Source organism: Oryzias melastigma, linkage group LG16, assembly GCF_002922805.2.
Source record: "Oryzias melastigma strain HK-1 linkage group LG16, ASM292280v2, whole genome shotgun sequence".
In the NCBI taxonomy this organism is placed as follows: domain Eukaryota; kingdom Metazoa; phylum Chordata; class Actinopteri; order Beloniformes; family Adrianichthyidae; genus Oryzias; species Oryzias melastigma.
The window spans coordinates 17087752-17104006 of record NC_050527.1 but is presented as its reverse complement, the minus strand read 5'-3'; the positions used below and the strand labels follow the sequence as shown (position 1 = coordinate 17104006).

The following is a 16255-nucleotide window of genomic DNA, read 5'->3' as shown; positions in this document are numbered from 1 at the left end:
TTATAATTTTGCGATAAATCACAAACCAACTCACGCGATAAGTCATTAAAAACACGGCGATGAACGAGAACAAGTATTTTTTTTTTTATTTCATTCACTAAAAGGGAGCATGTGGGTGACGTCACAGCTTTGTCTGGGGCGCGTGCAGCGCAGCTCGACTCAGAAGAGAGAGAAGTCTGTTCGGCGGTTAAAAGAAAAAGCAGCAAATAAGCATCTGGACCTTTTTTCTGTCTGAAAACACCACCTAATAAATTCAAGTTTCTGTCACGGCGCTCGCGCTCACGAGACTTTGCATCACAATAAAATAAAATTTTCGAGCAGCTCACAAGTGAGTTGTGCTATTTTTAGAAGAGGCCTGCGGGCGACTGATATGGAGCTCGCGGGCGACGTGTTGGTGACCCCTGCTCTATAGAATGGCTTCTTTGACCCACCCCCGTAACTGCTGGACATTCTGCAGGTAATGGATCTCATGTGCCTCTTGATGGTGACAAATCTATTTAAGACTCCTTGAAGAATGTGCATAAGGGAAGAGACTAGATGTCTGTGCTAAAGGAGCTTTGGAGAAGATTTTATCCAGAGAAGAGCAAGGTTTGCTGGGAGTGTGCTTTAGCCTAAGCCAAGACTTGGTTTAGTGACGTGTTAGTCTGTGCTGTGAACTGGTCTACTGATACTGTATATGTGGATGTATAACGGGCGGCCGTGGTGCAGCGGTAGGACGGTCGACTCCTGATCAGAAGTGAGCGGGTTCGACTCCCGCCTTGCCCGCCCATGTGTCGAAATGTCCTTGGGCAAGACACTGAACCCCGAATTGCCTCTGGTGGGAGGTTGGCGCCAGTGTTTGGCAGCGGAGCCACCACCAGTGTGTGAATGTGTGCGTGAATGTGTGAATGGGTCTGTGACTGTGAATGGCTTTGGGCCCTCGAAGGAGGGTAAAAGGCGCTATACAAGTATACGCCATTTACCATTTACTATGTATAAGAGGAAGACTAGAATAAGATGCAAACCGTCAAAGAAACTTCTGAAATACTTATCTGATCCTTTCCAAAGGAAAGTCCCAGAGGGGAGGAGGCATTGTGGCTTCTCAGGGGACCATGGATATGACAACAAGATCAACAGCATGCAGGTATGCCACACGACATGGATCTGACCTTTTACAGGCTGTTTTCCAGAACGTTTAACATCTTTGTAAAAGTGTCAAATGTCTTCATCTGTGGTTTCACAAGAAGATTTATTTTTACAATGACTCAGACTTGTGACACCAGTCATTCATTTCAGACAATATTTTTGGGTTATGGACCTGCTTTTAAATTTAAGATGAAAGTCCCGGTCTTTGAAAACATCGAGCTTTACAACGTCATGTGTGGTAAGGCGCTTCCTTTCTGATTGTTCTGATTTGAGTGCAAAGATCATGAGTGTATCTCAGCTGGTAGATTTACAGCCTGCATCGAACTAACTGTGCAGCTGCTTCTGTCTGTTGTTCCCTCCACACTTTTTCAGATCTTCTGGGTTTGAAACCATCTCCAAACAATGGAACCCATGGCAGTCTCAATCACATGCTCAAAAGCCCCCCGTTCAAACCTCTGATGCCGGAGGAGGTCTCTAGGCCATCATCCACCAGCACTGTTCCCATGGTAACAGATGATTTGGGCTGCAGCTGCGATGAAAAGGTCAGCTACACAGCTACAGTGAATGCTGGTTACTAGCAGCTCTGCTCATATACACTCAAAGTACTTCCTGTTAGCTCAGCTAATTGGAACTAGGCTGTGTCAAACATCAGATAATTTTTATATCGTCAAAAAGTAGTGTGATAGTAATTTCAATAAAGAGAGATTTTGAAAGCATGGTTGAAAGATTTAGTAGTGAAACAGGATTTAGTGCGGATAATATTCGGTGGTCTTTGGTGTTTGGCTCTAGGCCAGAGACATGTACGCTTTGGATGACCTCGGACCAAATGAAGAGACCCCAGAGCCCAGCCGCTGAGGGTCAGAAGAAAGTGAGCACTTTAACTATTGGCTCAGAATAGGTGTTGGTCCCTCTTTAAAGAAGGAGAACGAGTGGGGGGGCTACAGATGGAAGAATGTTTGCACTTTGCGTTGTGCATCTGTAACTTCTCATTTCAGCAGTTTGTTTCAGTAAAACAACTCCATCCATTTGTACTGTCGTTCATTGCAGCTAATCTACTTCCTGTTAAGGTGCATTCACACGGAACACAATTGGCATGAGAAATTTGCCTGCCCCTCCCCTCTTTCGTTGCGCGGCAGATTCGCAGATTGAGATATACGCTGCTCGCCTGAGCTTTACACCGTGGCTGGATCTAATGTTTTTTGGATGATGCTATAATGAACGGTGTCTGTGGATATCTCACTTAGAATGTATTAAGACACAGATGATGTTGAGAAATCAGGTTTATTTATTGTGGAGAGTTCTATAAAAACATCAGTAATCATGTCTCCATGTTTGGGTTTAAATGATTATTATTAAAAGATTCTTCTGGTACGGGGGGCTGTGTCTGTATGACAGCTGCTTCCACTGTGTTTCTGTGTCTCTGGGTCTGAGCCTGAAGGCTGACTGTCTCGTATTAACCTGAGGGGGAAAAATTAAAATTAGGAGACTTTTTTCCCTTTTTTTAGTGTCTTGATGAGGTCCGAGCCGCCAGCCTCTGCACCCCTCAGCGGCTCTCTGTCTGCCAGCATATCGAGTGAGTGAGCTCCATTTCGGGAACGAAAGCTGGTGATCTGTCGAGAGCAGTGGCGGGCCGTCAGGGCCTGCAGGCCTTCTCTGCTGGCCTAAAAATATCTGAATCAAAGACTGATATTAATTATTATTTATTTCCGTGAATACGTATTCTATAATTCCAAATGCTCTGTCTTCGTCCTTTCATTGCTGTCTCCCTGGTTGCGCTGCTTCCAGACGTGTATTTTCCTATTTAAGCATTAACCAATCACATTGCAGCACCATTTGTTGCTAGGGTCAAAGAAATCTGCCCGGAGGCCTTCACAATCAGTTCTGCGGGCCCTCTAGCATAAAATAATTGTCGACCAAACTGTTGCTTCAACCAATCAGATTTGGAGTAGGCGACACGAAGGCCAGCTAGCAGGCACACAGAAACGTCATCATTTTCACGAGCTGTGATTGGATAGCTCGCAGCTCGCTCTGGTTCTGCGTTATGTGCCGGACACAGGTGCCGAGGAGCGGCGTGTCAGGTTTGAAGATGTTGTCAATGGAAAGCGTCTCATCGTCTGATTTTTGGTGGAAAATGAATGTCTGGGTAAAGTTGTGGCACACTTTGGATTAATATTCTACCCACTGATCGAGTCACTGAAAACGTCACATTCTCAAAGCTAATATCCTGATTGGTAGATGTGACGCAGTGACCTGTCAAACTTCAAATAGTAAAATTTTGGCTCCGCTGCCCAATTTAGCATCTCACTGCTCAAATTGAGCTGCTGGTAGACCTTCACACCGTACTCATCGCTCAAATTGCACCACAGGACTTCAGATCGCCTCAATTCGCGTCTGTTCCATTGATTTAACATTGAAACTGGCCGCCTCTGCCTCGTGGATCACATTCGATGTTAGTCAGTAATTCAAGAGCACACGACCACTCGCCTCTGACCAGAAGATCAATTTTCTCTGCATTTAGACTCTGATTTAATGACTTTGGAGATTTGAGATGGGCAGTGTAATTGTAATTAATTTAACATTTTTACTAATCATTTTTATGACACTTTTTTCAGCATCAAAGGAACTCAAATGGACTTTTGACTGTTGGGGATGATGGCGTCTGTGTACGGCAATGCCTCCGCTCTGCTCCTACTATATTGTTTTTGATTATTTTTACTACATATGTGATCATATCAGCCCGACTGACAGACGGATATGTTTCTGCTTTGCGGACCTACGGTTGTGACTTTCTCCTTCACATCAAAGACCAAATGGAGTTCCTCTCTGGGACATGGGATGGCTACAGACAAACATTTCCTCCACCGTTCATTTGCGCGCCGGACTCATTAGATGTTGCCACCTCGACCTCCAGGAAGAAGGAGAAAGTAGAGAAAGAGAGGTCTTAGGGCTGGACTCCAGGTAAAGTGTAGACGAGCCTTACACTTGGGAATTACCGGCCCGGACCAGCGTTATGGGAAACGCGCAAGATGTCTGTGGTCGATTCCCCTTCAGGAAGATCTCAGTGGTGCGACCCCGCCGCTGTCATCACCTGCTCGGATTATCCCGGCTGCTGTTCTGGAGCCTCCATAATGTCGGCGTTCTATCCTCTGGATCCCGCCACCTTCCTGTACTTCCGTGTTTACTCCGGTGTTCACGCGGCTTCCACTGCAGCGGACACCCAGCTGGAGGTCACGTGACCGCTCATTGTTCCTGCGACTAATCCCAACGAGCCCGGCCATCGCACCAATCATGACGTCACTACCTAAAATACGGCTTGGATTGCTGAATACCCGCTCTATTTCCAATAAATCCTTCTCATTGAACAAACTTTTTTCAAGAAAAGAGCTGGACTTCTTGGGTCTGACTGAGACTTGGCAGAAGGAGCGTGAGTTTATTCATTTAAATGATCTCTGTCTGGACGGCTGTTCTGTCATCGGGAAGCCCCGCCCCTCTCCCTGCGGAGGGGGTGTGGCAGTTGTTTACAAAGACAACTACACATGTAGAGACCTAAATTCACAATCTTTTTCTTCTTTTGAATTTTTGTCAATCAAAGTTGAATCCTCAAATCAATTTTACTGTGTGCTGGTATACCGCCCCCCTGGTCCTGCTGCCCCCCTTTTACAGGATTTTAGTGACTTCAATTATAAAACTGGAAAAGGTCTTAATACTTGGCGATTTTAACTTTCATGTAACTGACAGCTCATCCTGTTCTGCAATGGAATTTTTATCTTTAACTGAAACTTTTAATTTTAAGCAGCATGTCTTTGACCCTAACCATCAGAAGGGCCACACTCTGGACTTAGTTTTTACTCTTGGACTGAGCATTGCTAATCTGTGTGTGGAGGATGTGCACTTGAGTGATCACAGTGGTGTCTTTTTTGAGTTAAATGTCCTGTCTGAGCCTGCTGCTTCAACCATCATGTCTCGAAGGCGCATTATCACTGCCAACACTGCCGAACACTTCTCAGCGCTGTTTGACCTCCACTTATTTGAGGGATGTTTTGATGTGAACAGTCTGGTTGATTGTTTTAGTGATCACTGTGTCAGAATTCTGGATCAAGTGGCTCCGGTCAAATCCAACTTATCACAGAAAAAAGTGCATCCCTGGATTACCGAAACTATTCAAAATTTAAAGAGACAGTGTTTTGTCAAACTGAGCGTCTTTTTAAATCCACCAATCTTATGGTCCACAGGCTACACCTTAGGGATCTCGTGTTCTCATACAGTGAGATGGCGAAACAAGCCAGATCTGACTACTTCTGCCAGCATATCCCTGAACAAGAAGAAACCTAAGTTTTGTTTAAATTCTATTGTTTGTCCTGCAGCTCCAGTAACCTCTGTGTCCTGCAAAGCTGACAGCAAAGAATTTCTGGAGTTTTTTTGTAAACAAGACTAGAAGGATCAAAGCCCAACTCCCACCCCTTTGTTGTGATGGTTTTGTTCCAGTGGAGCCTGTTTCACACATGTGGTCAACTTTAAGCCTATCACTTTTGAGGACATATCAGTTTTGCTGACTAAGATGAAACCCTCTTCTTGTCCATCTGATGTGATTCCTTCTAAGCTGTTCTCAAGTCTTTGAAGTCACTGAAATGATCAACCTTTCACTCTCCACTGGTGTGTTTCCAAATCCATTTAAACATGCCACAGTGGAGTCTGTTTTGTAAGTATAATTTACAGTTACATGCATTTCTAATGATACCTTGGCCTCACTCAAGTCAACATACTGGCTCCTTACTGACTGCATGTAAATGCTTAATGCATGGCCTGATACATAAGTTTCTGTAGGATATCTACATAAATGGTAAATGGTAAATGGCGTATACTTGTATAGCGCTTTCTACCCTCCTTCAAGGGCCCAAAGCGCTTCACAGTCACAGACCCATTCACCCATTCACACACACATTCATACACTGGTGGTGGCTCTGCTGCTGAACACTGGCGTCAACCTCTCACCAGAGGCAATTCGGGGTTCAGTGTCTTGCCCAAGGACACTTCGACACATGGGCGGGCAAGGCGGGAGTTGAACCTGCTCACTTCTGATCAGGAGTCGACCGCCCTACCACTGCACCACGGCCGCCCATAACCAACACTCTGTCTATTTTAGTCGTTTCTAACAGTCAGGCTGCATACATGGAGCCCACAAAGAGACCACACTTATCACATGAACAGCACTATTGTGCTCCTTGTACTCAATGAGTTTCGGGGAGGTTGAAAAATGACAAATCCCTTTGACATGCCTGCGTCTCACCTGCTTCACCCTTACGTGTTAAGTGGATTGATGACTAATAGTCGATTAGTCGTTTCTTTATATTCTATGGAGTCAGAGTGTAGTAAAGTTGAACAAAGTTGTGAGCGTTCAGAATCAATAAATGTACTTTTTTCATTATTTGACTCAGTGAGACCAAAACTTTATTTTTAGTGAAAAATAGTTCCTTGTTTCAGATGCAGACCTCATTAGAGAGATCAGGAATATACTTTCCATTAAACTCATTTTAACAGGTGATGTGTGCTTTACATCCAGTTTGCACATGACCAAATTAGTCGACTAATCTGAAAAAGTAATCTGTGATTACTCGTTTGTGGCAGCTCTGCACCTCATTATGATGTGGTTTACTTTGGGTCACCCTCTCTGCCTCATTTTAAACTCACCGTCTTATACTTTCATCAAAATGTATAAAGAGAAATGACAAAGAAATGACAAAGAAGCAGTCCCTGTTTTCCAGGGAAGTCATTGACTCAAAACAAACGGATGTGTATCATAGTTTCATGCTGAATGACGGTGGATTCCTCTGGTGGCTGTCCATAGAATTGCTGGATTACTTGACCTGTGCTCTCTCGCTCTCTCTTTATGCTTGACTCTATGTGTCACCCCACTCCTCGGTATTATTCATTGAAGGAATTTCACCTATTGTCTGGTTGACAAACCAAGCTATGCAAGTGTTGTGTGAGGAAAGCACAGACAGAAGAAACTTTTTGTCCATCATCTGAACACACCACCAACATGCTATTACACTTAGCTTTATTGTTGATTCACTAAGTCAGTGGAGCTCCAACACTAAAAAGCAGAAAAGTTTGAGTGTCCCTTACAGCAGCAGAGAGGTTTTTGAGGTTGAACTACTGTTGCTGTCTTATAAATGCAGTCAGCTGCTTGGATACCCAGAACCATCAGTGACATAACAAAGCTGCTGAGGCTGGTTGTTCTCTGGTGCAGAGCTGGACTCCATTTGGCTTCACTTCACTTTGGTCGGCTCTGTCCAGCTGCAGTGATCAAACATCAGGCAGGGAGGGTGTATGTGGGTGGAGCTGCTGGGCCGAGGGGGATCTGCACTGTTTTGGATTTCTGTATGTATCTCTGGAAAGAGATTGTGTCAATCTCTGATCTTTTTGCAGTTGCGTGTAAAAAGTAGGGGCCAGAGAGGTTTGAAAGTGACCCTTGTACGAGGCTATAACCTGGAGTCACTCTGGCTCTGTCTCTTACAGAACCAAGTGGAGGAGCTAAACCAGCGACTGAGGCAAGCTATTGATGGTCAGTCGTTCCTGCTGTGATTTTAAATCCCACTTTAAAGATCCATATGTATGCTTGGAGGAAATATATGTTATCATTTAGTTAAAATGTATTAAAAATTGTCTCTTTAAAACTGAAAGAGTTTGCTGTTGTGTCGTCTTAACCCTTGTGCTATCCTAGGCATGTTTACATTAAAAGTGGGGTCATCTGGACCACACAAGACAGCACACTGAACCTTTATTTCACACATTTTTTATATTCACTGGTGTCCGTGACAGACATAAAATCCTGTCTACCTTTGTCATGGGAGGATCACACATCAGTGTAAAGGCGGGGTCATCTGGACCCCATAAGAGAGCACAAGGGTTAAATCATTCATGAACGTTGTCGTGGTGGATCTGTTACACTGCTGTGTGTCTTTGTGCATGTGTTTCTCAGACAGCAGGAACCTGCCTTTTGGGCGACCCGCTGTCATCTTTCGCACTAAATACTCCATCCTCCACCATGTTGACTACATCAGCGGTTACAGTGAGGCTCTCTCCATGCCTCTGTGGACTTCATTCACTGTCAGCAGACAGGTACCAGTACGTCTACTCCTTCTCAGTGAACACTCATCAAATCACCATTGTATGTTTGGCATGTTTGATGTCATGGGAGGTAAAATACATGAAAGTGTCCATTAAAGTGGAAACATGAATGGGACCTCTGTCCTTTTCTTAAAGCAGAAACAATCATTCACAGTCTGAATTTCTTGCCAACTTTTTCTGGGTTTGGGTTTTAAAGGGTGATAGGATAATGTGATGTCACAGAGATTTGTTGCAACTAAATGTATTGACAGGATTATAAACAGACTTTCTGTCATCAGTTTAGAAAGAATTTATAAAGCTGAAACTTGTGGAAATGTTATTCGATTCCTGAAACCCGGTAAAAAAAACATCTAAAGCCAGGAGATAGAAAACCAAATAATTCCAAGAGTTGCACTCCAATGAAAATGTTTTTTTGTGTGTGTTTTTAACATGTTCTTATAGCATTTTCTTATGAGGACAGACATTTATAAAGAAAGTGAAGATTAAAACTCCAATTCTGAGTATGTCTTTATTCAAATGGTTGTTAATCCGGAGCAGATGAAATCATTGCCCTACGAAAACCTTGTAGTTGCTACATAAAATCTACACTAGACGAGCCACAGTCTGCTTGCTCCACTCCATTCTGATGCAACTTCTTACAGACCAATAGATCAATTTTTTCTTGTCTGAGCTGGAATCTGGATCTAAACTGGACAGCTGGAAAGCTCTGATATAGCGCGCCATTTTTGTTTCGCCTCTTATATTAGCTCAGGGTTGTGAGAGGCTGAAAGCTAGCTGGGGAGTGTGTAAACAAATGGATGACGGGATATAAAGAAAGGTTCACTCAGTATCAACAACCCACAACTCAAAGGCAAATTTCTACTTCTGTCGCTCTGCAGAAACTTTGTCCTAAAAAAACAACTTCTTGATTTGGGTTAAAATGGCATAATCCTAATTAAAAGACCACTGAGAGGGATTTGACAACAGATCAACAGATGATCGGAGAGGGATTTTAAAAGTAAAGTCAATCATGAAGCTGAGCCCAAGCATAACAACAACCCTGGAAGAATTAACCTTTAAAAAAACTAAACTAACTAACTAAAATCATAAACATTAATGAGATCACACAACAAGATTGAAAGCAAGAAGTCTAGTTCAGGAAGTTCAGGAAAAGCAGATGGAATAACAGCAGTCCAAAAGAGCTGTAAAACAGCTTGAGGGAGAGCAGGAAATGAACTCAGCTACATTTAAGATGCTTCTTTTACATTAACAACCAAAAAGGTATTTTAGGTTAAAGAAAAGTGCATCAAAACAACTTTTAATAGAGGTTATCCAAGGACGTGAGATTTCTGCAGATCAAAACATCACAAAGGGGAGAACTGAGACAGTTGAAGAAAAACACTAAGAAAATGCTGCATAGCTCATATCATGGAGGCTAAACTCTCTAGTTTATTATCACGACTCACCTTTGTCTTAGTTACTGTCAAACATTGATGATGCCTTGAAATCAATTTACACACCAAATTAAACCCAAAACATTTCCCTCACCAATGGAACCACTTCCTACAGGTTTAACAGCTGAAGACAGTTACTGTGTTCTTTCTAAAATAGAAATAAAAAATTCTCAGAAAATACTTCAAGAGTCCTGCAAAGGTCCCCATAAAGCAGGGGTGTGATACTCAATCACACAAGGGGCCAAAATCAAAAACAAACCTTAGGTTGTGGGCTGAACAGGATAAACATTTATTAAACACTCTAAAACTACAATTGTAAAACTTTAAAATCATAACTTTTTAACATAATTATGAATTAGATATATAGTATTACCAGCGATAATGCTAGTGTGAATGCTGCAAGCTGAATTTGACTGCTGAAGATGCTAGTGCTGATGGCTGAAGATACTGAAATTGATAGCTAAAAATGCTGAAGCTGATAGCTGAAGATACTGAGCTGAAGATGCTGAAGCTGATAGCCAGCTAAAATATTAGCTAAATGCCAAATTAGCCTAAAAAAAACTTAGGCTAGCCAAAACAGCTAGCATGTAGCTGAAAAAAATAGTTGAACTTCGTAACATCCTAAAAAACTGAAAAAACTTAATTAGCCAAAACAGCTAGCATGCAGCTGAAATATTAGCTAAACTCCAAAACAGCATAATAAAATCTTCGTACCAAAATAGTCCAAAAAGCTATAAGAATGCAATTTTTAAAAACTTTAAAACTGTAGCATTTAACATATTATGAATAATAAAAATGCAGGAATATTATTCCAGAATAAATCAACTTAAACCTTAAATAACTTTCAATATTTTACTCTCCATAGAACTATATTTTGTCAAAATTATTCAAGTCCAAGACCAATTTGCATAAATTTAACCACACTGTGTTTAAAATGCCGCTTGGAGAGAGGAACATATTTTCACTGTTTTTGGGAATGTCATAAAATCTCTAGTTTTTGGTCACATATTTCTTCTGTAATAAGTGGGATTTTTAAAGTGAAAATTAAGAAAGATCCAGGTGTCTACCTGCTAGGCCTCCCTTCAAAGGTGTTACAAATCCCTAAACGTTACCTACTGCTCCTGGAAAAACTCCTTTTGATTGCTCGAAAGTGTATATTAATAAATTGGATTAAAGAGTCGCCTCCCACTGTCACTCTGTGGTACAGAGAAGTCTTTGGTATACTTCCTCATGAGAGGTTGCATGCAGTTGTAAAAGGAAATGAAGAAATGTTTTTGTCAACTTGGGCTCCGTTTTTAAACTACCTGCCTCCTGACTTAAGGGGTCAACTTTTAAAGGGACAAAGCATTCCCCTTAGCTCATAAGTAAAGGGCATGCTTTGTAACGTCTGTATTTTGTTTTTGTTGTTTTTTTTTTTTTTTGTGTATATTTTTTATTTTTTTGTGTTGTTGTTTTTCCGTTTATTCTTATATGTATATTGATGATCGTCTGTATTTCTGTTTTTTGGGGAAAAAAAAAGAATAAAAAAAAAAAAAAAATTATTCAAGTTAGAAATGAGCACAAGATAACATCGGGACATTAACAACAACAGACTAAAATGATCTGGAGGGCCGGATTCGGCCCCTAGGCCTTGACTTTGACTCGTGTGCCATAAAGGATTGATAGTTCGTCTCAAACCACTTCAATGTGGTTCTGGAGACTGCTGATCACTCCAGGCTTAACAAGTTTCTCATTTTAGTTTTCTAGTAGTTCTAGCAGAGTTTGGATTTCTGTTTTGGGTCTTTATCTTCTTGTGGGATGACTCTCTGACCAACTAGACTCAAAGCAGCCAGAACTGCGTGTTGCTGTCTTGTATGGTTATGGAGACTCACTCTATACGAGTTGTTGGATCCTGCAGAACAACCCCATACCCTCACACATCCTCCTCTGTGTTTAACAGTAAACACACTGTGGAGACGTTTTGACAGCATACAAAAACGATGTGATGAACCAAAGATTTCTTCCAGTCTTCAGTCCAACGTTTCTTGGTCCAGACAGGTCTCTGTCTTCTTCTGACGTCTCAGAGATGGTTTTCTTTCAGCGGCTTGTTCTATCAGCTTCACGCCTTTTCTTTACAGTTCAGACTGAGACTGCTTTATAAAGATTCCAATGATGCTGTTCTTGAAGCTGTTGTCTGTTGAGCCATCTTTCAGAGAGCTGTGAACTCTTAGAAAATGATCTGGTTTAGTTATAACTGGGTTTGCCTGAAGACAACTGCCTTCACTGACACCTTCACTGTATTCTCCCTTTCTTCTTTAGAAAGACCTATGTTTCCTATGTTTTGGTGGTCTGTTTCTTCAACCTACTAGTTGTCATTTTTGAGACAACACTACCTTCAGCTGTGATCCAGGCTCAGGAAGTACAAAGTATACAGAAGTATAACATTCATAATTTTTACATTCAGCCAGACATTTTAAAAAATAAAATATATTTTTTTAAAGTATGGCAGTTTTTTTTATACTTTTGTACCATTTCAGGCTGTTTGTTGGACTTCACCACCTTGATCTAGAATAAACTAACTTTGAAAACTGAAGTGATCTAAACCTTTGGACCGGTACTGTGTGTACTGTTGGGTTAGCGCTTGAGACAGATGTAGATGAGGCTGGACTGAGCTATATTTCACTGCACTTTTATGATGTGGAGTGACTTTTGGAAGAGTTTTTAAAATGACATATTTGTTTTGGGCTGCACGAGGGTGCAGAGCTTAGCATCACAGTGAGAAGGCCCTGATTCAAATCTCGACTGGGACTTTTCTGTGTGGAGTTTGCAGGTTCTCCCTGTGCATGTGTGGGTTTTCTCTGGGTACTCCCGCTTCCTCCCACAGTCTAGGACCATGCTTCATAGTTGACTTTAAAGGGTTCCTAGGTGTTCATGTGTGTGGCAGTGATTGTGTGACCTCTGACGGACTGGCGACTTGTCCAGGTTTTATTATGCATTCGCCCAACAGTAGCTGGGAAAGGCTCCAGCAGCCCCATGACCCCAAAAGGGAGAGATCGACTTAATAACAATCGGTGAATATTATATTTGTCTTTTGAAGCTGCGTGTCAGCGGTTCAGGTTACTGCGGTCTTTAAGTTTTCTGGTTACTCCCTCTTCCTGACCCCTCTGTGTGTCCTCCAGGTGGAGATGTCTCCTCTGCCCGAAGCTCTGTCCACCTGTGTAAGGCCAGACGCCAGAGTGCCTCCAGCCTCCAGCCAGTCTTGTACCAACTACAGAGCGGTCAGACATGTCACATCTGCCTTCCTGTACCCACCACGTAAGTGAGCGCAGCGCCCTGCTGCAGTTTCTTTGACCATCACTGGACAGGTGCCCTGTCTGCCTCTCCCATGAACCCCTGATTTCATGGGAAAAGCCAGCACGTTCAAAATTGACTAGGTGGGCGCACCCAAAACATCAAGAAGTGACGCGGAGGGTTCCTAAAAAAAATGTCATATGTGACAAGTTGCGCATGATAATGTGTTTGATGTTCCTCTATCAACATAGGACATGGAAAAATACAAAATAAAGGTAGTGTCACATAGGAGAGGTTGTGCTGATTAAAATGAAACCAAAAAGGCAAGCAGGTAGTCTTTCAAATTGAAATGACAGATAATTCAACGATTGACACAAACTGAGTTTTAAGCCCTAAATTCCAAAGAATTAAAATTAAACATACTAAATGTACAATTTTGTGTAATTGGCTGGCAAATACTGTAACTAAAAATAAAAATTAATCGCAATTAATTTTTTTCCAGGTTTGTGATTTTTTTGGAGGGGTTCTGTTTGGGAGCTGTTTTGAAAATGTTTTTGTTATTAAACACTTCTTTAAAAATTGTTGATTTACAAGCAAAACGTTTCTTTGACCAATCTATTGTCATTTGTAAGAAATACCATCATATTCAACATACAGTGCTGTTAATGAACAACTACTGACATTTGACTCTCAAATCCATTTCTATAAATTCTGACCTTTGATCTGAAAACATAGAATAAGAACTGTTAATTGTTTATTTAATCAACTCACCAACATGTTTAAATAAATCAGACACTGATCATAAATTGATGACAACGGTCAATCCCGCTGCATCGATCCTGAAGCACACAACCAGAACAGTACCCATGTTCATAGGAGCACCTTCTCAGCCTCCATCCGCTGCACTAACATGCTCATGTGCTGCCCACTAGTAGATAGGAGGAGTATTATTCGTTCCTGTCTGCAGGACATGATGATGATGGTTGTGAGTGTTCACATCAGACATGCATATGGCCAGTGAAGCGTCTGTTGAAGAGGGGAATTCTGGGAGTCCATTCCACTGTAACATTCTAGCTGAAAGTGGACACCAAGCAGACCGACTGATGGTGAGGAGGACCAAAGATAACTGAATCAAATTGATGATCTATGGAATCATGAGGACTTCTTCTGTTTGTAAAGAACTTCATATGAACCCTTGAGGATTTCTTTTCAGTAATAAGCCATACTGCTGTGAAGCTGTAATTGTTCTGGATGAACTTGTCTGTTGAGCTGTGGTGCAGCGGGAACCACGCTGGCCTTAGAACCAGCTGCTCGTCATTTCAAGTCAGGCTCCATTTAGAAGAGTTTTTATTCTGACTCTGAATGAAAGAAGAGTTTAAATACCTGAAACATGCAAGTTAAAGGTTAGGAAAGAGTTTTTCTCTGTTCTACAATGGTCATACGTGTTCACCAGAACTGCTGCTTCTGACTCACAGGTACTTTATTCAAAAGAGATAAATCTACTATAAGTTCAAATCTTCATTTCCTCATTTGTTGACAGAACTGTCTTCAACGTGGGACAGAAAACTGGAATCTGTCTTCATCACAAACACTGTACCCATGTTCCCTGCATTCAAGAGTAAGTCAATGACCGGACTCTGAGCTCTTCTGCTCTTATTCTTCCTCTTTGTTTTCACTTACACCTTCTGTCTTCTGCCCCTCTTCTCTGCAGGGATATGGGTTTACTTTCAGAAAGTCTTGGTGAAGAAATATGCAACTGAGAGAAATGGAGTGAACCTTCTTGTTGGACCCATATTTGACTACAACTATGATGGAGTCAGAGACTCGGCTGAGACAATGAAGGAGTAGGAAGATGTGTTTGTGATTCGCTGTACATTTGCAGCACAGCTGTGTGTTCACATTCCCATCATTTAAGAAGGCAGATCTCAGGAGTGAGCAGGACCCTTTAAAGTCCTTTTAGGATCTTTAAGCCACTGGGTCAGAATGATGAAGATGATCTTCCACCTCCAGCAGATGAAGGTTTGGGTGCAGTCTTTGCTTTGTTTGTTGCAGGTATGTGAGTGGACCCTTTGCCATTCCCACACACTTCTTTGTGGTTCTGACCAGCTGCTTGGACTACACCCAGACTGCAGATGCGTGCACCGGCCCACTCAGCAGCGCCGCCTTCATCCTACCACACAAACCCAACAATGACGAGACCTGCAACGTAAGACCCATCACCCCCTCACAAAGTCCATCACACTTAAGCGCTCTTCAGCAAATATTCACCAATGGAAAAGATATAAAACCTGATGACAATTCCACCTGGGGCAATACTCAGACCCGCTGGAATCAAGGACATCCTCATTTCACCTGTTGACAGATGTAGTATTTGATTCTTTGGTCTGACCTATGACCCCGGACTGGAGGACACCTGTTTTAACTTAGTCCTTCTGCTGCCTCTGAGCTCTCAGCATGTGAAGCAGGTAGGGGCATCTTTACTTCATTGATCTTGTTGGTATAGAAACAAAAAGGTGACAGCAGCTTGATGAAAGGTTGACCTTTGACTGAGAAGCTCTAAGAGAAATAAACCCTGAACAGCATCAGCTTTCCCCTTCAAAGGAAACACACTTGTTTTATGCTACAGAGTTGTTGAAGCTAACGGCCTCTTTTGCCTGCAGAGCTCCGAGGACGAGTCTCGCTGGGTGGAGGACCTGATGAAGATGCACACGGCACGGGTCAAAGATGTGGAGCTCCTGACGGGCCTGGACCTGTACCGCAGAACCACCCAAAGCTACGCTGAGATTCTGTCCCTCAAGACTTACATGCACACATACGAGAGTGAGATCTGACCAAACACAAACTTCTGCATCACGTCTGTGAACAGGCCCCGTGTGTGTGCGCTCCAGCGTCACATCAGGTGCCTTCATGAGGGTGCAGCTCAGGTGGAACAAACTTGTGGTGCTCTTCACTTCAGCGTTTAGCTGGACCTACCAGCTGCTGTCTAAACATGAGCTGTTGAATGGATTTGCATGTCAAAGATTCACACTCTGCTCTGAAGCACTGAAGCAGGACTGCAGCACTGAGGCCCCGACCATCCCCTGAAGTCAACACAAACCACTGTCTTCTGGTCTGAGAACACTACTCTGTGCTTTAATATTTAGCTTGTGAGTGTTGATTGGTGTGAATTAATGATGATGATCCTATTGTTTCATTAAAAATTACCACTGTCCTATTTAAACAAAGCGTACATTCCTTCCCAATAAAAAAAGTTTTTTTTCAAAGTTAAATGAATGAGCTGTTCATTAAAGCCCAAA

The 16255-nt window shown here is 42.3% G+C and overlaps 1 protein-coding gene across 4 annotated transcripts in view; it reads left to right on the top strand.

Annotated features, from left to right (window-relative positions):
• The window catches only part of enpp2 (ectonucleotide pyrophosphatase/phosphodiesterase 2), a 56760-nt gene extending 40532 nt beyond the window's left edge, over window positions 1-16228 (top strand). The window contains exons 16-25 of one of the 4 annotated variants that reach the window (XM_024267605.2): window positions 1048-1123; window positions 1276-1363; window positions 1498-1667; window positions 7555-7690; window positions 8108-8253; window positions 12848-12983; window positions 14500-14577; window positions 14671-14803; window positions 15012-15165; window positions 15620-16228. In XM_024267605.2, coding sequence (XP_024123373.1) covers window positions 1048-1123; window positions 1276-1363; window positions 1498-1667; window positions 7555-7690; window positions 8108-8253; window positions 12848-12983; window positions 14500-14577; window positions 14671-14803; window positions 15012-15165; window positions 15620-15790 — 1288 coding nt within the window. In that variant the 3' untranslated portion in view covers window positions 15791-16228. The remainder of the gene's footprint in view (window positions 1-1047; window positions 1124-1275; window positions 1364-1497; window positions 1668-7554; window positions 7691-8107; window positions 8254-12847; window positions 12984-14499; window positions 14578-14670; window positions 14804-15011; window positions 15166-15619) is intronic. The other 3 variants (XM_024267604.2, XM_024267606.2, XM_024267607.2) reach the window with 3 other exon arrangements.
• Window positions 16229-16255: the final 27 nt, after the last annotated feature.